The 22,754-nt window shown below is 43.3% G+C and overlaps 1 protein-coding gene and 1 long non-coding RNA gene across 5 annotated transcripts in view; one reads left to right on the plus strand and one right to left on the minus strand.

The window, feature by feature from the left end:
- Window positions 1-22,754, minus strand: part of Pgm5 (phosphoglucomutase 5) — a 183,582-nt gene that overhangs the window by 16,836 nt on the left and 143,992 nt on the right. Inside the window, exon 10 of the mRNA NM_175013.2 lies at window positions 14,132-14,266. Coding sequence (NP_778178.3) covers window positions 14,132-14,266 — 135 coding nt within the window. The remainder of the gene's footprint in view (window positions 1-14,131; window positions 14,267-22,754) is intronic.
- Window positions 12,122-22,250, plus strand: Gm38581. Of its 4 annotated transcripts, none has more exons than XR_877778.3 (4): window positions 12,122-12,308; window positions 14,068-14,313; window positions 15,030-15,077; window positions 18,602-22,250. It is a non-coding gene; the product is annotated as a predicted gene, 38581 (long non-coding RNA). The 4 variants fall into 4 exon arrangements; XR_001782671.2 differs by lacking the exon at window positions 18,602-22,250 and adding an exon at window positions 16,476-17,755; XR_003952933.1 differs by lacking the exon at window positions 18,602-22,250 and having other exon boundaries at window positions 12,125-12,304; window positions 15,030-17,755.

Consider the following 22,754-nt stretch of genomic DNA (forward strand, 5'->3'; position numbering starts at 1 on the left):
AATTTATCCCAAAATCTGCCTGCGGTAATGTCCCTCTGCCCAGCACTATCTCAGGGGGCTCCCTAATGTGTGAGTCAGCTGACGCGCTACTTTTCTGTGCCAGTTGCTAGAAGAGCTCTTCCATGTGTGTTCCTTTTACAAGAAGCCTTTCCCTTCATCTGGGAATTCTAGACTATAAATGGTTTTACTTCAGTCCTTTGACTTTCAGTGTTGCTGCAAAAAGTTAGTTGTCAATCAGACAGTTACTCGTTTGTCTTTCATTTTCTGTGATTTCAGTCTGGTTTATCTAGACATGAACTGATTATTAATTATACCCCCTGTTTTACCATCCAGTTCCAATGGGAAGATAACCTTTCTGGGTTTTGCCTGCACCCCAGTGTTTTCTTCTCTCCTTTTGGGACCAATTAATCATATTACAACTGTTCAAGTAACTTACATCTCTCACACCCTCTCTTCTGTCCCCTTCTCCCCCCTTTAACCCTCCAGCTGCATTGTACCTATAGTTTCTTCAGACATATTTTAGGTTCATTACCAATCTCTTCTGTTGTGGGTGAAACTATTATGTTTTAATTTCAACTACTATTTTTAGTTTTTTTTTAGATTTTAAAATCTTTCTTTTTATTCTAAAGATTTGTTCTAAAGATTTTAACTTATGGCTATGCGTGTTTTGTCTGTGTTTTTCTGTGTGTGACCCACATGGCTCTTGGTGCCCAAAAGAGGGTGCTAGATCCCTTGGAACTGGAATTACAGATACTTATGAGCTGCTTTGTGTTTGCAGAGAACTGAATCTGCACCCTCTGCAAGAGCAGCAAGTATTTTTAACTGTTGGGCCATCTCCCTCACCCTAGCACCTTGATTTAAAATACAATAACCTCTAGCTATTTGTCAGTGACTTTCTATCTTGTGTTTGAATTCTATGAGTGCAGTGAAAATAATTGTTTTAAAGTTTTGTCGGACAAACTCTCACATCTGTAGGTCTCATTTTACACACACACACACACACACACACACACACACATATGGTTTGTTGATTCTGGTACATGACGGTCTCTTTAGGTGACTTGCAAACTTTTGCTGGTTGCTGTCCATCTTGTTTGAAGAAGATGCTATAGTCATGCCACAAGGCATAGTTGCTGTCTTCCTTCATTTCCTTCTGTGAGACTCCCCGGGATTCGGTGGGTCTTGGATTTGTGACTCTTCGCTCCCTCCCTTTACCATGGCTTCCTCTGTGTTACCACCTGGAACAGGGGTTGCCATGAAGATCTCTTGCTTTGGTGGGAATGTAAACCTTCCTGAGCTGCCACAGGTCTGCTTTACTGAAGCCTCTCTGGCTAATCCTTTTCATAGCAGAGCTGAACTGTCATGGAGCAGGCTGCCCTGTTCTTTAATGGCACCTGTCATTGTCTGTTACCTATGCCTTGTGTATATCTTTAGCATTTCTCTTGGATAGGCAAATTTTCTAGACAGAAAGGGTCATTTCCCAAACTCCGTCTCCTTGTTTCTGTCCCTACCTTATGGGACTAGAGGGGATGGATGCCACTAAAATGATGGTTTGATGCATGTCTTTTCGGTTTTTTGGTTCTTTTATTTTTTTTTTTTTTCTGTCTTATTTTCAGAGAGTTTGAATTGCTACCAGAAGCTAGAACTCTTTTATACGAGGTTTGCTCTATTCTGTAATTATATTACTGCCATGAAAATCCAAATATTTCGATTCTTTGAAAACCAGAGAATCTAGCAACCTCGATGCCATATATTAATATAACTAGGGAGAGACCAGTGTCCCCCAAATTCCCATCCCACTCTACTGTCTTAAACTCACCCCTGTGTTAGTGAGTATCTGAGCTTGCAATCATGGAACTGAAGCACTAAAATAACACCAGTGTGCATGACCAGTGAGAAAGCAGGGAGTATACCTGGATAATTACATATCCAAAGATCTAGGGCATCTAGATTTGATTTGATTTTTTTTCTCTTTTGCCCACACAGATTCTCAGCCGCTAGGGCAAGCTGACAGGTTATACATGGAGCCCAGAAACCTGTAGGGGGGGGGGAGGAACTAGGATCCCTTCCCCACTGCACTGTTCCAGTGGTGTAAACTCAGCACACATTACTCTGAACTGACTGTGACTCAGGCATGGAACTGTCATCTACACTGTCCTCACACACCACAGTCCTCCCTGGGGGACACTGAAGCCGAAAAAAAGCACCATGAGACAGTCTTTGAGTCTTCTCTCAGGGATAAATAATATTTCTATTTATTCTTTGAGAATTTTGTAAATGAGAAAAGAAAAATCTATCTACTTTCCTATCAAACATTGTATTTCCGTAGGTGGATAATTAAAAAGTTACAGGGTGATGCAAATGTTCTTTATAAATCAAAACATCACAATATCAAGGTTTTAAACATCTGGGGATGGTAGTATTAGGATATAGGTGTTCATTCCAGATGGACCATAGAATACAAAGGACAAATAGGTCAAAATAAGGGGTGATTAGACGACAAAGTGATGTTTGGATGGTACTAGATAGGTCAATCATTTCCTCTGGAATATATGTATTTTAAGTTATTATCTTAATATAATATAATAATTAATTAACAATTAATTATTTTCTCTGGAATATATTATTTTAAGTTATTATCGACACATAAACTAGAAGACAAAGACAACCATCTGTTTTATTTTACTAAATAAATATTTGTAAACAAGAGATAGGAAGAAAGAAACGGACAAACTACTGTGAGAGAGATGAGCTTAATAGAGATGCCCAGGCCCAGGCCTGTGTTAGCAGGGGCGTTTCCACTGAGTGGAATTGAGGGCGCCAGCTCTTTTCTCCTCCCTGAGGAACTGTGGAGGCCTAGGCAAGGACCTTCATTGCCTCCATGTTAGAAGCACCACCTTGTCCCTTCAAGCCAGCCCTTCCTGAGGTCAACCTGGACTGGTGACACTGCTTATCTTGGGGAGAGTTAACAGGCTCTCTGTACAGTTGTTCTCCCAGAGCCTGTTTTGCACAGCTGATGTCCCTGTCTGTATCGCCTAGAGGATGCTGCTTTCTAACAGGGCTAGTCAGCTGGAAGAGATCTGGAGACAAAAGGGGTCAGAATTAGGCTTCACTTCCTGCTAGTCTGGAATTGTAGCACTAGAGGATAAGACCTAGGAAGATGGGTTGGTTTTAAGTAATTCTGTGCCAGACTGGAAGGTACTCTGGGTACACCAGGGCAGTTTTCAGAGGTGGCAGAGCATCTCCATGTTTTTTGTACCTGCAGTCCAACACCATAGCACCAGAGGATGGGAAGGGAACCCACAGCCAAGGAGTCTTCCCTGCAGTGCAAAGCCATCAGTGGGGTTCCTGGAGGGCCACTATGCACTTTATGTGTCCTCAGTCACAGGAGCATGGTTCTTCTCACGTTCTGTGCCTTTAAGACTCAGCTGTCATACAAACCCTTAGTGTTTTAAATAATTGCTCTTCTCCTTGTAATGCGAGTTGTGCTAGACTGTCTACCAACAAATTTAGCAAGACTTCCGTGTCTTGGAAAAACATCAAATTAGAAGTTTCTTCACCTCATCCAGGGCTTATTTTGAGTCTCGCAGCTTAGCTAAGATAGCATGCAAAGAAAACAAGCTCACTTGTGGATTGACACTGAGGTAAGGTTTCTATGGAGATGCAAAGTGAAACTGGTCTTCCTGTTTTCCTTTCTGTGAATTGACCTGGAAAGCAGAAATAAATCTTCCGAGGGCCTCGGAGACAACTTTTTTTCTTGGGTTGTTTTCTGTGCTCTTGGTAATTTTCCAGCTGTAGGAAGAAACAGCGGAGGCTAAGGAGCCCTCGGAAGTACATGATAGTTGGGTTGGCATTTGAGGATTTATCTGGAAGGAAGGCCAAGCCTGCTAAGCAGAGGGAGAAATAAGGATCTCAAAGGCCAGCCACTAAAGGCTTCTCTGACTTTTAAGTACATGTGAGTCACCTGCAAGCTTATGACAGTGCAGATCTGTTCAGTGGATCTGAGAGGAGGCATGAGTCTGCAATTCTAAGCAGCGCCTGTTGCCTCCAACCAAGAATCCTTTGGGTTGGGAAATTTCCAAGTAGTTTGATAAACAATAATTATACTTGTTTTATAATTCCTTATCATTTTTTCCTAGCTAAAAGTGAATTTTCAATAACTGCAAATCCCTGAGCCCTGTCAATATGACTTAGACAATGTTAACACAAGCGGAAGTGAACAGCTTGAGTCGCTGAAACAAACACCCACAGACTGAAGAACAGCAGGACACGTCCAGCTGCAGGATCTCAGGACTGCATCATCAAAGTGTCTCAGCATTTTGGGAACACCACACTGGCCATCCTGACCCTAGGTTATGCTTAAGAGCAAAGGATAGACATTGAGGACAGACTCATTGCTTGTGGTGGATCCTGAATTTGGAAGTGAGTATGGGAGTTACCATTTAAGGCATCTGTCCCTCACAATCCTGCAAGGGAAGTTTGTTCACACCAGTGTAGCTTGGGCAGCTGGAGAAGTGCCCGTCCGTGTTCTAACAGTTTGACACAGACGGCAACTAGACTTTTCTTTCTCCATTTCATTTAATCCTTTTTTTCTGGCGTAGGTAAAATATTTTTCCTCTAAAAATCATGTCAAAGCTACTGCTTAAAAAGAAGGAAGAAAGGAAGAAAGGGAGAAGGGGGACAAGGAGGAGGAGGAGGCATAGGAAAAAGAGGAGGAGGAGGAAACTTTCCAATAGGAAACAAAATACCTGAAAATTTAGACTTCAAAAAACATTTTAAAGCATTTCCCTGTTTGGTTATAATCAAAAGCTAAGATGTTTAATCTCATTAGGCCAATTTTGCAGATTTTGAAAAATCTTGAAATTTATCCAGATTCACAAACACACATAAGTACTAGTGTAATTTTGCTTTTTAAAAATATTTCACTTATTTTTATTTTATGTGTATTAGTATTTGTCTAAGCATATGTCTATATACCACATACATGCAGTACCTACAGAGACCAGAAGAGGGTTCTTGGATCCCCTGGGACTAGAGTCACAGACAGCTGTGAATTGTCATATAGATGCTTAGAATTGAATCCAGGTCACCTGGAAGAGCAGCCAGTGCCCTTACCCACAGATCCCTCTTCCCAGCCCTGTAATTTTACCTTTTATAAGATAAAATCTTCAGACAAAGACATTTGGATCTATGCATCACTAATGTCACAGGAACCTGTGCAGCTGTCACGTTCAGAAGGCTCACATGATGCAGTCCCTGATCTGAACCTGGCCTCTACTCAGGCTGGGTATAGCCTATGAACTAAACATGATTTTATGCTATTAACTGATTTTTAAAAAATTATCCAAAGACATCCTGACATGATAAAATTTGAAATCCAAGTTTTGGTCTCCACAAACGTGATTCTCTTGGGATCCCAGCCTCTCTGTGTTGCTCATATAGACCTGGTCTGGAAATCAGCAATTCAGTTTTCAGGTCAGCAGTAGCAGCTTGATCCACTCACAAACACTTCACAGATACACCAGCAGTCCGTTTAGGGAGAGTCAGAATAGCAAACACGAATCAGCAGCAGTGGCACTGCCTACCAGAGACAGCCAGGCCTCAGCCTTGGCTCCAGTCACCAGGAGGTACCCGGAGGGATGCCAGGAGAAGTTCTTGGTTGTGCCTCTCTCAGCCAAGTGAAGACCAGAGACCCACAAGCGTTGCACAGCTAGCTCTATAAGGAAGCCAAGCTCAGCCCCTGTCACTGTCCATTGAGTCCTATTTATACCCTCCAAACACCACGTGTCCTCTACAGGTCTTGCCTCAGCACAATGCATCTGTCTCAGCTGACATCACTCTGCCAATCAGCCCAAGTCCACAGAAGTGGCAAGAAACAGCCTCACGTCACCAGAAGGTTTTTTTGGTGCGTTTCTTTCTATGGAGTCCCAATAAATGCAGCTCAAGGTGAGGTGGACCAATATGTGTTTGTTGTTAGCAAAGAATCCTTCATCATGTGTCCTTTCATGTGCTTATTTTAGCAGAGCATCCTTTCAGCTGCGTCTGCCTCAGTGAAATGTTCCTTCACGAGTTTCCCTTTGCCTTTCACCTGTTTCTACGTTAATGAAACAATCTTTCACGAGTATGCTTTAGAAAAACATCCTTTCACCCATGTCTGCTTCAGGAGAGCACTCCTTCACATGTTTGCCCCAACAAAACACCATCCAACACAACTGACTTTCCAACAAACCCTTGAGTCTCCACTGCAGTCTCACCTAACTTCAATTCCTAAGTCATGACCCTTAAGTCTCCACTTGGATCTCACCTAACTTCAATTCCTAAGCTATGAAGTATGGAGTGCTCAGGTTCCAGCCAACCAAACAGCATCTCACATGACAATTTGTACCAAGAGATGTGCTCAGCTATGGGCCCCTCCCATTCTAAACTCCAACTCCTCTTTGTTTGCTTTCCTTCTTCCCAGGACCTAAGCATTCTGCCATCAAAATACTCCCACCCCCACTGCTGAGCTCCTCTGAGATCCCAGCATTACTGGGATGGAAAAAAACAAGAATGAGGGATTCCCCTGTTGTGCATCTTGCACACAATGTCTCAATATGGCACTAGGATGGCAACCTGAAAACCAGGCAAGAGCCTAAGGAGAGTTGAGCCACTCTGACAGCGGGTGCTGTCTCCCACACTGGCACATGACTGTGGTAAAGCCTGGCAGCGCCCTCTCCAGGTGCCGGCTGGTTATACTGAGTCCAGAGCTTTGGTTTATGAGCAAACACAATGATTTACTTGTGCCGCTTTCTACGAAAAGGTGCTGACATTTTTGTTGGGCTGTCCATCTGGGCTGGACCAAAGATGTTGTTAGAAAAGCTGGATTGTGCTGACCGCAGCCTGTCAAACCAATCATCTGGCAAGAGGAGCTGTGACTGGTGTCCTTCTGTCCTTGTGTGACCAGCACGAATTCATTCATGCTTTCTGAGGCCGAGTAAACAAGATCCAACAAGATTTGATGATTTGTGGCTGTAAATAGTGCAGGGTTAACCAACAACTGCTTAAACATGTGCCTGGGATCCAGCAGAGCAGAGGCTCGGTGTAAACCTGGTAAGAGTTGTACCTTAGTTTTAGAAAACCGGGAAAGCATCAGAAGGAAGAGACTTAAATGTTAGATTTCCTTACACTCCTTTAAAAGCCAGTTCTGCTTTTGTCTTGTCAAGCGAGAGCAGCATGTCTCATGCTTTTAATCTTTAGGATTTCTAAACTATAAACTAAACCTGACCTGAATGCAAGGTCAAGCCCTCACGTTCAGCTCCTCCGTGTTCTGTTTTCCACCAGCGCAGCTAGAATAGCCAGTGTGAGCTTTTCTAGAAGCCTCTATAATTCAAATAAGAATTTTAATATATGAGAAAAGATGCAGAGATCAGATAAATAATGTCTCAAAGCATTTTCACCCTTCAAAGCATTTTCATCTTTCACCCAAGAAGACACCAGGTTTTTTTTTTTTTTTTTTTTTTGGACATGTTGGCAACTGGAGATTCTGTCATGAGGCTTGGAAAGAGGGTTTCTTCTGTTTATACTGCTTTAAAGGAGATGTGGCCTGGCCCTGCTGCAGGGCTGACAGAGGGACATACATAGGCAGGGTCTAGCCTCTCATAAATTCTGGGTAGGGCACAGAGTGTGGGCAGGGCCATAACACAAGCTGTACTCTTAGGAATATTCTGACCACAGAGGCTGGTTTCCGGAAAAGGCTCATTGTCATCAAAACTCCAGAGGGCACTGGTGTGTGACGCCCTGGGAAATATGAGCCAAATTCCCAGCCCAAAGCAGGTTTGACATGTCCTCAAATTCCTGGTTATCCAAGGAGGCCTCTCAACTCCAGGGAAATAGCAGATAGACAGAATGGCTGAGCTGGGGCGGAGATTTCAAATTCAAGGCCAGGAAAGGGAAGACTGTGGGCCTGATGGTTCACTTGACTTCGTGTTGGTTTTCCTCAGGAAGTAACTCAACTAAGCCAGCAGGAATAGAAGAGAACCTGACAAAAGGGCCAGAGAGATGGCTCTGTGGGTAAATGCTTGCTGTGCTTACACAGGACCTAAGTTCAAATCCCCATCACCCAACATGGACCACACACACACACACACACACACACACACACACACCCCACAGAGAGACAAACAAGATGGTAACAACAACAAAATGTATAAATGTATATAACATTTGCTTTTTTGAAAGATTAATTCCGCTTCAAGTGAAGATTTGTGAAAGGTGGTCAGTTGTTTTCTACACCACTAGAGGGAAATCTAACCCATCCAGTAGCTTAAACATGATTCATTCTCTCTCTCTCTCTCTCTCTCTCTCTCTCTCTCTCTCTCTCTCTCTCTCTCTTTCTTCTTCTTCTTCTTCTTCTTCTTCTTCTTCTTCTTCTTCTTCTTCTTCTTCTTCTTCTTCTTCTTCTTCTTCTTCTCCCTCTCCCCCCTCCCTCCAGAATTGGCATTTTAAGGGTGAAAATGCTTTGAGACATTATTTTATCTGATCTCTGCATCTTTTCTCATATATTAAAATTCTTATTTGAATTATAGAGGCTTCTAGAAAAGCTCATACTGGCTATTCTAGCTGTGCTGGTGGAAAAGTCGCTGTTGAGAAACGGTCCAGACAGCAATCTGAACCTCTTCCCCTTCAGCTTGAGTTTATTTCCTCAAATTTCATATTCATTAGCCCTGGCGAACAGCTGGTCATCTGTCGCCACCTCATATTATTTTTAAATTTCTAAAGATGTTTGGGTCATCTGTCTCTTCCAAGGAAATGAGCCAGTTCCTTAACTTGGCCATAGAGTTTATAGCCCAGCTCTTTCGCCATGTGTTTCTTCTCTAAACTCTCTCTGTATCAATTCCACCTCCTGCTCTGGGCCGCGTTACAGCCACATATACTAAATTCTAAGGAGAAAGGGAAAAATGTAGTCTTTCCTCGTGGATTTCTTCAAACATGTGGCTTAGTTAAGACATCCTATGAGGATCTTTTTCTTAATAGCAAAGTTGTATTTTATTATATGCTTATCGTATGACTCTAAAACTGTGTTCCCACTCTCTCAGACATACAAATACACACGTATACACATCCACACTCACACATGTTTTCATCACATCCTGAAAATGGACCAGTTAAGTAAAGCCTGTTGTGTCTCTTTGAAGTCTGTCATGTTTCCAATCTTACATCATAAATAACTCAATTTCTAATTCTAGTCTTCAAGTTTTCGACTAATAATTCCAGGCTATTTATGAGTTATAAAACATAGCCAGCATGCATTTAGAATATTATTCTTTCAATAATGTTGTAAAAGGCTACTTGTGGAAAACTTGTCATTTGCCCAGATTTCTATGTCTGAAATGGTAAGAAGCCATATGTGCTTGTGTTCCTGGCATAGATTTAACACTATTGGGATTGCCTGGGTGATGAGCATTTGGGCTGACTATGCTCCACCCACGGGCAACTTCATACTCACACAGTGTCTTTAGGCTGGGAGCTGTCTGACAAGGACACACCCATTTGGTTAGACAGTTTGAACTTGTGACTCCCTGACCCCTAGGGTGAGCTCAGCAATTGAGGGCATTGGCTTTATCAATCAAATTTGAGTAAGGAAGCCTCCATAACTCCTGAAGAGAGTTAGGAGAACCCATAGGAAGGGGTATTATTGGAGGGAACTCCCACCCCACCTCACCCCCATACCTGACTGGCTCTGCACAGTTCTCCCTTGGCCATCCCTGAGCTATACCTTCTGAGACATGTGTGTGGTTACAGTCCACTGGAGCCCTTTCTGGAGGTCAGGTGAGACTGAATTGAATTGAATTTTACTGAGTTCTTGGGACCCAGTTGATGATAGAGGCTCCTCAAAGAATTGATGAATGTAGAAAAAGAAACATCTTAGCTGCTCAGCCATCCCCCAGCCTTTGAAGGCAAACCTCTTAATAAATAAAATTGAACTAAATGTCCAGACACTGCATTCAATTCAAGCTTGGGTTAGAAATCCTCACCCCTTTAGACTTAACCATTCGTCTGACCAGAAGTCTCTCTTAAAACAAAACCAATCCAGAAATGGTCCATGGATCAGAACAACTCCCTATCAGGGTTTCTACTTTTGGAAAACTGGATGATGATTGTAACATTAACCTGTAGGCCCCACTTGTCCAAGGATAAGAGTTTGCTGGAACTCTGGGAGCTATAGTTCTTGGGAAATAACCAGCCACGTGTTTCACTCTCCTAAGCGAGTTTATTGAACCAAGCCTACCAGTTGTGCCTTATCACATGTAGGCTGTAAGCTTGCCTCTGACTGGACCTGATGGAAAATACAGTGACCTTAGAAGGTTGCCTTTCAGAACCCCTGCAAAATGTGATGTGTGCCATTTCCTGGGAACCCAAGAGTAGACCTGACCAGCGTCCATTATCCTGGTCAGCATTCAATTAAAGCTTGCTTCAAATTTGGCACAAAATTGTGGTAGTGGTCTTATTTTCAACCAGTGAGATTAACAATAGTCTCACCACCAGGGGGCAGTGAAATGAGGAATGACAGAAGCAGCTTATTTAAGTATCTAGACTAGAGCCTGGCATATCCTTACTGATACATTTAAACACTAATGTTAGAAGCATCTTGCTAAATCTCAATTCACAACTCTGAAAACTGAATCTCTAAACATGGGTCTGCTGATGTTTTTATAGATCTTTCCAAGTGGTTCTGATGACAGTCTGGGCTGAACTTCTTTGATCTAACTCTTCTCTCCTTCCCACTTTCTCAGAAGCCCCAACCTAACTTCTACAACAGGATGGATGGATGGATGTAGCTGGAGTAACCACACAGCCAGTTGACAATGGCCAATCTCAACCTAAGTATTAACAGATACCTGCACTCTCAAAAGTGCCCTGGCCTGGACATTCACTCCTACATAAACACATGGCTCTGCAATGTCTATTTCTGAACTATAAATTATTATAAGGACTGTTAGAACAAAATGGTAGGTGGGCTTAGGTTTGACACATGCATTAAACAAACCAAACCAAACAAACAAAACCTCAGGATGCTTTAGGTTCTCTTCTGCTGGACACAGCTTATATCAGAAATACACCCAGTAATCAGTTTCAAGGAAGGTTCGAGAGTATTGGCTCCTTCCCAAGATTGGAGTGGGCTGGGGTGTGGTTCCATCTTGATTAGTCCCAAGCTGACCTTCATTCTCTGATTAACCTAGGTCTTTTAAAACAGCCTTCCTTTTTCCTTTTGCTGTCTTTTGTGCATTAGCTACTCCACCCCTGGGCTCCCGTGGACAAGGGAGAAAGCGAACGGCATGTTTGACGATCCTGACAAGAGGTGAGAAGGAAGGGATGTGGAAACAGCCATACTGTTTCTTGTTACCTGTGAATTTAAACCGTTCCAGCCCAAGTTTTTTTACAAGTTTCCACCAGCTGGTTTGAGAGCTCATTAGGGGCCTGATTGCCAGTAAAATTAAAGTAACTGTGTCTGAAAACGATGTGATATTTTAGCATCTGTCCTTGGCGGGACTTGGGAGTTTCCGAATATAGCAAAGACCAAAACTGTGCAAATCACCTTTCCTCCCAGGGCCTTTCTCAGGTCCTTTCTTCCCTCACCACCAATCATAGCTAAGTATGGATAGACTAGCTGTAAATAGTTTGCTGTAGGTACAGTGATGACTTGATGTCAACTTAAAACAAACAGCACCATCACCTCTACAAAAGGACGCAGCAGAAACTCTAGCTGTAGGGGCGGGAGTAGCGGGCCCACTGATGACATCACTGGGTTTCCTAGTTAAATCCCTAGGCTAATTTGAACACTTCCTCCTCGAGGTAACAAGTCTGAGTGTTTAAAGCTGCCAGGTTCTTGTTCTTTGACTGTCTGAGAAAGAAGCAATCCATGTGCAAAGTGGGTTAAATGTACGCAGTTACTTAACAGAACTATAGACTAAAGAGTACTTTAACAGGTGTGTGTGTGTGTGTGTGTGTGTGTGTGTGTGTGTGTGTGTGTGTTTGTGCATGTGCACCCACTCATGTGCTCACATAGGGATGTGTTCTTTGCAATCCAGGTGACAAAACTGAAGAAGCAGACTCTAAGGGTGAACAGACAAGTCCTTGCGCCACTTGTCAGGAGGGATCCAGCAGCTTCGCGGTGTCCTGTCTTTGTCTCTGTTAATGATTAGCCAAAGCCTCTTCCTCTTGGAATTCTTAGAAGGAAAGAGCAGTTTGTGCCAGGAAGCAGCATTTCCCAGAAACCTTAAAACCTCCGATGGAAGGGCCTAGATGGATCTAAGCAGTGATTAATGTGGGTAAGCCACTGTGCCTGACTTCTCTCCCTTCCCCTTTTCTTCCATCCCCTCCCCTCCTCCCAAGCTCCTCCCTTCCCCTTTACCCTAGGCCCTCTTCCCTTATGGGGTTAGAATGCTTTTACATTTTGACTGTTATATCACGATCCCAATGTATTATGCAATAGGGCTTCAGTCAGTGAGTCAATGATATGTGCTATTTTAATCAGGAATTCTATTTTAATACAGAACTTTTAGCTAGATCATGTGCTAAAATAAATGTACTCAGCCCCCACCTACTTGGGTCCTGGGGAAAGACTCTTGCTTGTATTGGAAGGACTTCCTCAGCCACTCAGAGAGGCACATTTGTATACCAACAGGGTGGAAGATACGCAGTGATGGGGACTAAAACAAGCACTGTTTATGTTTTGCTTGCCCACACAGCCACCTAGAAACAGGCCTCTGGGGGATTTTTGGCTTCAAGAAAAACCTTTATCAAAAATGCCGTTTGCTCTTTATGGCATTGTGTATAGTCTTTGGAGACTTATTTGTGTATAGAAGGCCTAATGCCCTGGAAGGAGCCTAGCATGGGAGGAAAGGAAAAAAAATAAGCAAGTATAGTAACCACTTGTCCTGTGCAAACAGAGGGGAGATGCTAAGAAAAACATAGTCTCAAGTCAGAATGACTCAGGGGTGCAGAGGCCAGGAAATCATTCCTCACCCAGTGCGCACAGCTCCTGCCTTTCTTCTCTGGTCTCAACGTGAGGTGTAGCAGACAGTTTTATTCGGAAAGAGTATGTGAGTCTCCATCTAATTCTTGTGTGGCTTGGTACTATCTTGGTTGAAATGTGCTCACTGACGAATTATTTTTGGCAGCGCGTAGCCTGCCCCTGGCATGGAAACCTCATAATCTTGAGAGGAAGGGCTAGATTAGATGCTGGTCATGGGCTCTGTCTATTCACACCCCCACTACCCTGAGAATGCCTCCCGGGCCTCTACTTCCTCATCTGGGATGAGTTTGCTCCTACAGATCTTTGAGTTTTGGGAGCAGGTAGAAGAATCCACAACATGGTGATGACCAAGTTCTTGGAGATTCTCCAAAGCAAGACAGCCTGCATAAACTGAACTTCCAATAGAAAAGGGGGTTGCTCCATGGTGACAGATTAGAGCAGGAAATTCCGAATAACCAACCAGACAGTGAGAAATAGCCTGAATTTCTGCCCTTCCACTTTTCCAAAAGGAAGGATGGCTAATGTTTTAGCCCAGGGGAGCACCTGCAAAGCAGATCCAAAGAAAGACCCAGGAGTCAGGGGCACCTGGAAGTGCATCACGATGCGCTCAAAGGCAGAGCAGTTTCTTTCTGTCTGGTCAGCCGGTCTGCAGTATTATTAACTCAGAAGTACAGTGATTTATAACTGAGTGCTTCCTTGGTTTGAGAGAGGAAGCCCAGAATGGTGTTTATATGGATAACCCAGTGTCATGGTGTGATCCGGGGTTGTCCTAACACCCAAAGATTGATCATTTATGTGTGTATAATCCAGGGTCGAACAAATTTGACTTCAACTTTTTTTTATGCATACAATGCACCTTTCCTTATCGGTACCCAGTTTAAGCTGCAGGACATTGAAGAAAGACAAGTTATTTGGGAAACCCTGTCCTGAAATTATCATAGATCTACAGAAAAGTTCTTCTGCTTCAAACACTTCAATGAATGCATTACATTTGTTGGGGGTCACACACAACTTGCTTCCCATTAAAGTAATCAATGTCTTTTTCATTAAAGGCCCATGGGGCACACTCTGAAGGGGAAGACGCACAGTGCCAAGAGCACAGCTCTGATCCTGTACCTGTGGTTCCTGGTCGTGACCACTGGGATCCCTCTCGTAGCTCTCTGCATACAGTCTGATGGTGGCCCGCACACCACTGGAGGAACTGAGCCGGAATATTAGCCGTGATGCATCCGAGAAGATGATCCTCAGGCCCTGAGACCAAGAATATCCCAAATGGCTGTTAACAAGTGACTACAGAGGTAATGGTATCTAATACATGCTGCAGAAATCAGAATGGTTCTATACACTGAAGCCCAACAGGGCCATGCCTGCTTACAGTTGGCTCTTGATGCTCACCCAAGCACAGCACTGTGGTAGACCCAAAGCTACTTGAGGTTATCCATTTGTTTCTTGCTTTTATTTCTGTTGTTTTGTGGTTAACATTGGCAGATGTTGAAGAGTCAAATAATGTATATATGCTTAGACTTTCTTGGTCTAGTGATATATAAGTCTTGAAAAAATAGTAGAGATAACAGGGACAGAATACTATTTAATAAATGTTTCCAAAGTCAGGGAGTAAGCCTTAGACATCTGGATGCACTAGGCATCATGCAAATTATCTATTGCAATAAGAAATTTTGCAATAAATTGAGTGCAAAAATTCCAAAAAAGGGTGCTGCCCACCCCCACCCCATTTTTAGACTGAGTCTTGCTATGTCACCCAAGCTTGCCCTGTCCCCAAGACCCTGTCCCCAGTTTACAAGAGCTGGTGTGTGCACCAACATGCTGAGTAGAAATATCTCATTTTAAGTTTAAGGTTATCTCTATATACTCTTTGGCTTAGCTTTATCCCTTCCCCATTTTTGTACTGATAGAACCCTGCAATGGGTTCTAACCAGGACCTCATCCCCCACAGGCTGTGAGTATTGCTGAGAACAACCACATCCTCTCAGGTGACCATTTCTTTGCTCTCTAGATGTGCTGTTTCCAGCATGGGACCAATACAGAGCTATAGCCAGGTGCAGTAAGTACTGTTTAACATTAAATTTTTTTTATCCTAGAACATCACATCCCTATTCTATATATTTTTTCTCATTAGTGATAGGGATAGTTAAAATATGACCAGATTTTTATGATCATAAGATCATATTCTGACATCTGATCAAAATCTAAGTCAGCTAATAAAGTAAGTCTGGTGGGTATAGCACGTGGAGTGACCAGAGGAAGGAAGAGGAGAAACAACACATCTGCCAGTTGCAACCCCTTTCTTTTTAACTTTCTATTGATTCTTTGTGAATTTCACATCAGGCACTCCAATCCCACTTATCTCCCTGTCCCTTTGTATTTACCCTCCACCCTTGCAGCTTCATCTCCAAAAGAAAATAAGATACAATCTTAAAACTTGTCTTGTTGTGGAAGCTGTAGTGTGGCAGTGTGCCACACAGTCTACCCTTTTATCCATGCTTCTTTGCATGCCAATGTTCATTGCAATGAGTCATTGGTCTGGTTTGAGGCCCCTGGTTTCAATGCTAGATCTGCATGGGGACTCCTTTCAGATATCCTGTCGTTACCCTGTGTTATGGAGATACTGCAGCTTTGGATCTGCAGAACCAGACCTTCTATGTGCTCCAGGAGATCATAGATGGGGTAGATGTTGTAGTGCGTCAATTCAAAGCCCTGGATCTGGGCCTGGGAGGTAGCCGAGTTAGTCAGCCTGCATGCTCTCCTGCATCCTCATCACCAGGATGAATTATCTAGCACAGCCCTGGCTAGCTCACCCAATGCTGCAGGCAACAAGGGGCAAAGTCAGCTCTCCTGCTTTCATGCCCTTGTCTCACCCAGATTATCTCCACCAGGCTCAGCTCTTAATGTATTGCCAAGGAGAGGTAGTTACTACTTCTTTTAAAAGGAGATGTCTTAGGTGACCTTGATATCAGACATTTTCCATGAGTAAATTATCATTAAAATATCCCTGGCTTCCAGTCTCGATACTTATAATCTGGCCATTACTAAAACCACGCCATTCCTGCTGTGTAAATCTGTCAGTTTCTTACCCCATCCCAGACCTGACCACATCTGATACAGGAGGGCATCTGATCTCATCTGCACGATTTTCTACCTTTTAAGATTTTGTCTCAAACCCCAAGCACAAAGCTTTTGTCTCTTTTAGAAATGTTCGACACAAACCAATGGAGATCAGGCAACCAAGTACTAGTTTTTATTTATTGTTTGTATTATTTATTTATTTATTTATTTATTTATTGTATTAATTAATATTGTATTATTTATTGTATTAACATCTATAAGTGTTCCTGTGGAGTAAGTGCTAGACGATGCCCTAGGTATAGGAAGGTAAAGACACAATTCATGTCCTTCATAGTCCTGGAGTCATCTATTTCAATCATCAAAAACTGTTTCTTAGCTTTTGCCACCAGAGAGCAGAGCCGTCAGTGAATCCCAAATGGAGCAGAAGAATGAATTTCCTATTATCCAGAAAACATCTGCAGCAAATGATGTTCAAACTGATCACAGATCCCAGAAAGTCCCGCAGCTATGCTCACTCTGATGTTTTAACAGATGCTTTCAAAACTGTTACTGATGGTTCAGCCTTACATTCTCAGTGACACAATATGGGGTGAGCACATCAGTACGTAACTCACAGCTCCCAGGACTGGGTATGGCTTGTCTATTAGTTTATTAAAAGCAATTCTAAGCCTGAGAATACTTGACACACCTTTCTTCACAAGTGTCAAGTAACTTGGGGTTACCCTTTTCCAGGCCTTTCCAGACTCAAGTCTTTGAGACAGCTTCCCTCACACAATGAACCTCCTGGGTTTGTTTAGGCCTGTTAGGAGGTATATAAAGATTTCAGGTCATATTGAATCATCAATTTGTAATAAGTTCATAACTAAGCCTTTAATAAAATCACACTCTTCCTCTGGCTATACTGCATGTTACACACATAGAAAGCCATTAGAAATCAGTAGGAAGGAAGAGATTTTGACCTTGAGAAGGGGGTAATGGAATGAATGACACACATCCACCTTCTGGGAATAGTTTACACCATCTCTCTTTCCTAGCACGCCAACCATAAGAGCTCAACTGAGAATCAGTGTTGTTTGAGAAGCCAGCACCATCACAATTCTATTTTCTACACAGAGCACAAGGTTTTTTTAGAACCATCCCATGTCTATATTGCAACGCCATACCCAAGTGTAAAGCTAATGTCCATTGTTGACTTGATTAACTTAGAATTACCTAAGAGGCACACTTCTGAGTGCATCTGTGAGCTGTGAGAGTGTTTCCAGAGATGATTCTCTGAGGAGGATAGACTCACTCTATCTATGGATGGCACCATCCTATGGGCTTTGATCCCAAGTAGTTAAAAATAGGAAAAGGGAGAAAGACATCAGAGCACCAGCAATCCCCAGCAGTAGCCTTGCATGCCTGCTGCCATGTCTTCCCTGCCATGATGGAATCTCTCTCCAGCCACCGTGATCCAAAACCAAACCTCCTCCCTTAAGTTGCTTCTTCTCAGGTATTGAGTGGTCTCAGGGACAAGAAACAGAGCTAAGACCCCACGTGAGTACCATTTCTATGTATGAATAGTTGGGTTGGATTATCTCAAGACATACATGTGTACTGGCTAGTTTTGTGTCAACTTGACACAGGCTGGAGTTATCACTGAGAAAGGAGCTCCAGTTGGGGAAATGCCTCCACGAGATCCAACTGTAAGGCGTTTTCTCAATTAGTGGTCAAGGGGGAAGTTCCCCTTGTGGATGGTGCCATCTCTGGGCTGGTAGTCTTGGTTCTATAAGAGAGCAGGCTGAGCAAGCCAGGGAAGGCAAGCCAGTAAAGAACATCCCTCCATGGCTTCTGCATCAGCTCCTGCTTTCTGACCTGCTTGAGTTTCAGTCCTGACTTCCTTTGGTGATGAACAGCAGTATGGAAGTGTAAGCTGAATAAACCCTTTCCTCCCCAACTTGCTTCTTGGTCATGATGTTTGTGCAGGAATAGAAACCCTGACTAAGACAGCATGTTTCTTTCAATCAGCATAATGAATTTGCAGTCCAAACCTGAGCCATGGTCTTTCAGGTGAGAAGCATTATTACTGTGAGTAAAACAGGAAGGCCAAAGTCACTATTCAACAAGACTTGCCTAGTTTCTTAGCATTCCTCTATTTCACCAAAAGAATAACAATAATATGCTTTCCCTTTGGGTTTTTTCATTGTTGTTGTTTTTTTTCTTATGTTGTTTCAGATATTGGGAAAAGACTACCTGTAGGTTAGAATTGGTCAGCTCCCCCCACCCCACCCCCACTTTTAAATCAAGTTTTATCAGGACACAGCCATCCCCGTTTAGTTAGAAATTGTCTATGGCTATTTCTACACTATCGTTTTAGAGATTAATAATTGTGGCAGAGATCATTTAGTGCATAAGGCCTAAAATATTTATTATATAGTTCTCTATAAAAAGCGTCTGCTGGCCTCGGGTATAAACAATTACATCATGTACACAGTCTGAAATATTTACCCTTCAACCTTATAGCAGAAAACAAAATATGTGGCCAGCTGCCCTATCAAAATTTCAGCAGAGAGAAATGACGATGATGACGATGATTAGCATCAGGGATTCAGCCCTCTATTTCCCAGGTGTTCCAGCTGTGGATGCATCTGGACTGTATCCCAAATCTGACCACCTACTCCTGCTGTAAGTACGTTGGATGAATGGAACTTTAGTTTGCTATTCTCGCTCTTGGTGCAGGCTGTCTTATAACTGTCCACTTTCACAGTCCTGTAGGAATATCATTAAGGACACTATGAAGCTAGATGTTAGATTTTTCTCTCAGAAGCCAAGTGTTTTGAAAGCCTTTCCTTTCCCCAAGGAACTGGTTGTCTTTAGCTTTCTCACAGTAAACACTCTGTGACTAACCATATTTCCCTGCTCAATATGGCTGCCAGGACCCTTAACAGTAAACTGGAAGCTGAGTCCAAGTGGCTCTCCATGACTTGTGAAGCTATGAGTTTTTCTTCTTCTGTCGTCTGATTTATTCATTCCCCAGTCTTGCTCTCTGTTTCTTATTTATATCCTAACAGCTTCATTATGTGTTTCTGTTGCCATAAATCCTCTTGAACAGACAAGGCCCAGAGCAAATGGATAAAAACAGGTCCCCATGGCAACTGGACACTAAAGTGTTTGACCTACTGGGTTTTGTCTTTGGGCCATTCATTAGCTCTGGGAGGAAGAGACACACACTATGTTCACCTCTATTTTAGCTACAGAGTCAGGACAATGCCAGGCACAGAACAGACCCTCCATAGAAACTTGATAACTAATGTCACTGATTACGTGTTCAATACCTGGAGTGACAATGCCACAGACCTCACCAGGCAGTCACTGATAGATCCTCCGTCCTTAGCCAATGAAAACAAATGCAAATGTTCTCTGTGGCGAACAGGGAGCTAAGGGTCCCACCTGAACAGGTAGGTGTAGAAGACAATAGTTATAGATAGCAATCACCAGCACACTACAAATGAGGCAGATCTGATATTTACCAGCCCATCTTCCCTTTCTACAATGTCCTAAAACAAAGCAAGTTTGTCTAAGGCATTAAAGTTAAGTCAGTGTGACTTTCTGGCAATTGTGAGAAGACTGTGAACTTTGCTGCATACTGGAATTAGTGGGGAGAGGATTGTCCTTACAAAACAATAGTGTTAGGCCCTTGGCCTAGACATGTTGATTTAATTTGTATAGGGAATCCCTTGAGCACTGGGATGTAGTGGCTCTTCTGGGTGATTTGGATGTTGTAGTCAGTCGGGACCACTGCAATGGTGTCTTCTCAGTGAGTCCTCTGCCTCATCCCACAGATGACTGGCCTGAGCTTAAATGTCAGTTTTTAAAATTTTAGAACAATAGTCTAAGAAATTCTCAGAATGACCATGAAGGATTCCTCTGTAGCCACAGCAGCTATAGTAGCTAGACTATCAGAACGACACAGCCATGACAAACAAACAAACAAACATAGGGAAGGGCACCTGTCTACTTTAGCAGATAGGGTAAGATCTGAGGCAGGGTGGTAGAAAAGTTGCTGCCTCCAATTTGCCTGCAGCTCGCACCTCAATGCTGAGAGCATTGAGGGTTTGGCTCACTCTAAATCTGCTGCAATATCACCTACTGCATGCAGCAATCTCTACACAAATACCCACTCAGCATCCAGACACCAAGTACCATGTTTTTCTCTCTCAGATTTATCCTTCTTTGATGACTGTGTGAGGCAGTTCGGATGTGGTTCAGGGATAGCAACCAGATCCACCCAGGCTAGAATTCTGGCTTGGCCACTTGCTAGCTGGTGGTCTTGAGTAAGTCATTTAAGCTCTCTAAGACTTCGTTTCCTAAGTTGGATAAAAAATAATACAGCCTTGCCTATAGGATAATTGGGAGCATCACATCCGAAAATGTGTGCGAAAAGGGCTTCGGAGAGTATCAATCATCATAAAAGTCTTATGATTCTTCCTATGAAAGAATTGAATGATTCTGAATATGATTAGCAAATAACCATATTCTTACTGCTAGTGTCTTATGATGGTACACACTTGTTTATTTTTATTATTTTTTATTGTTGTATGTTTGTTTGTGTGTGGGGGGGTATGTATACAAGTGCCACAGTGCATGTGTGGAGGTCAGAGGACAACTTTTGGCAGTTGGTTCTCTTCGTCTATCATGTGGGTCCTAGGGATTGAGTATCGCCTGCCCTCTGGAATCACTGTTGATCTTGTCTGTCTTCTGCCAATTACCTTCCACATGTCTGTCCCTGAAATGACTTCTTCAGCAATAAAATGTTTCTTTATTAATAGTCATTAGTAACTGAGAGATCTAAAAACCCTCAGATGGGGTCCTGGCCACTTTCTCTGCTTATGGAGGAGACAGGAAATTGTTGAAGCTGGTTCAGTGTTATAACATAGTAAGAGCCTCTAGGTCTTTTGACTCCAGGCAAATGATCTGATGCCACCCCATACAAAAGAACCCATGTCCCAGGACCACTTCTCATGCAAAAGGTCTGACCGTTTTGTCCTGATTTGTATGGTCCTCAAAGCTGGCTTACAGCCTTATGTAAAGTAAGTTTCTGATAAGTGTTTGATAAATGAGTGTTGGAAGGGTTGTTGTTTGGCTTTTTTTTTAAACCTGCATGTAAATCAAGGCAGAGAGATGTGCTAGTTGCTAAATCCATGCAGAGCCGCCAGATGTTAGCTTGGAGCCTATAGGAGATGTTGCAGCCAGGCGGGAGGGGGGAACTGTGTGTTACCAACAGCTATTGGCAGCATCTGACTTACAATGCTGATGTAGGATGAATTCCAGAGGGAAACAGCATATGGCCTTGAAATCTGGTACAGCATCACATGTGCAGTCAGTCGGCCACATGAGGCATGTGAACGTGGAGTCAGGACAACCTTGGAAGATACCCTGAGCCTAATGTGGATAGTATCTCCCACAGGAAATCCTGGCCATTTATCTGGAAAGCTTCCAGGTAAAAACACTGCCATGTAACATCTGATCCATATTTTGCAGAAGAGAACGTGAAGCCCACAGAGCAAGGGATTTGGATGGAACACATAAAAAAAGAAAAATAACTACACCGAACTGCCTCTTTTTCTTTCTTTAAGTCATAGGATTAATTGGAAACACGAGTTCAAACATAATTGAGCAAGGCAGCAGCTGGTCCATACAGACCTTTGTATGAATTACAAGATGGGAGCCCACCTGGGTGGGAAAGGGATACAAAGGCACCTCCCCTCTTGGCTAGCTTTGGACTTTGACTTCAGCTTGCCTGTTAGGCTGGGTGCCTTTGTACAGTGCACTGACTGTACATCTACACCCTGAAACATAGTCTCACTTAGGCTTTGCCTTAGTTACTTTCCTACTGCTGTGACAAAACATGGTGACTAAGGCAACTTACGAAAGAAAGCATTTAGTTAGGTTGGGGTCTCAAGTTCCCAGAGGGTTAGCGTTCATGCTCATCATGGCAGGAATCCTGGCAATAGGCAAAAAAAGGTATGGCATTGGAGGTACCTGAGTGCTTATGTCTGATTTACAAGCATGAGACAGAGAGAGACCAGTAATAGGCTTATATAATAATGTGGGCTTATGAAACCTCAAAGCCCATCCCCAATGACACACCTCCAACAAGGCCACACCTTCTAGCCCTTCCCAAACAGTTTCACCAACTATAGACAAAGCATTCAAATGCATGAGTCTATGGGGGCCATTCTCATTCAACCCACCCACCCACCTACCCGCCACCTTGCCATCTGCAATAGCCAGGAGAGCTGGGCCTGAGGTCATGAGAGTGGGAGAGTTAGCCGTGCCTCCGCACTAGCTGTAGCTAGCACACAGGAGAGTGGGCACGGCACCTCGCCTGAGCAGTACAGTGGAACTGGCCCTTATGGCAAAGGCATGGGTGAGCCAGCACCAAGGGTGTGAGAGCAGCCCAGCCCCTCACAGGCTGCAGCACTTGAAAGAGTGAGCCCCACACCTTGACTGGGCAGCATAGTGGAACTGGCTCTGAAGGTATAGGTGCAAGTGAGCCAGCCTTGAGGGCATAAGAGCAAGAGAGCTGACCTAGCCTCTTACTGATGATGGCATTGGGTGGCCTAGCCAAAGCAGTGCTGGAGAGCTCACCCTGGTGGTGAGGAAAAGGGAGAGC

This window comes from Mus musculus, chromosome 19 (assembly GCF_000001635.26).
Source record: "Mus musculus strain C57BL/6J chromosome 19, GRCm38.p6 C57BL/6J".
Taxonomy (NCBI): domain Eukaryota; kingdom Metazoa; phylum Chordata; class Mammalia; order Rodentia; family Muridae; genus Mus; species Mus musculus.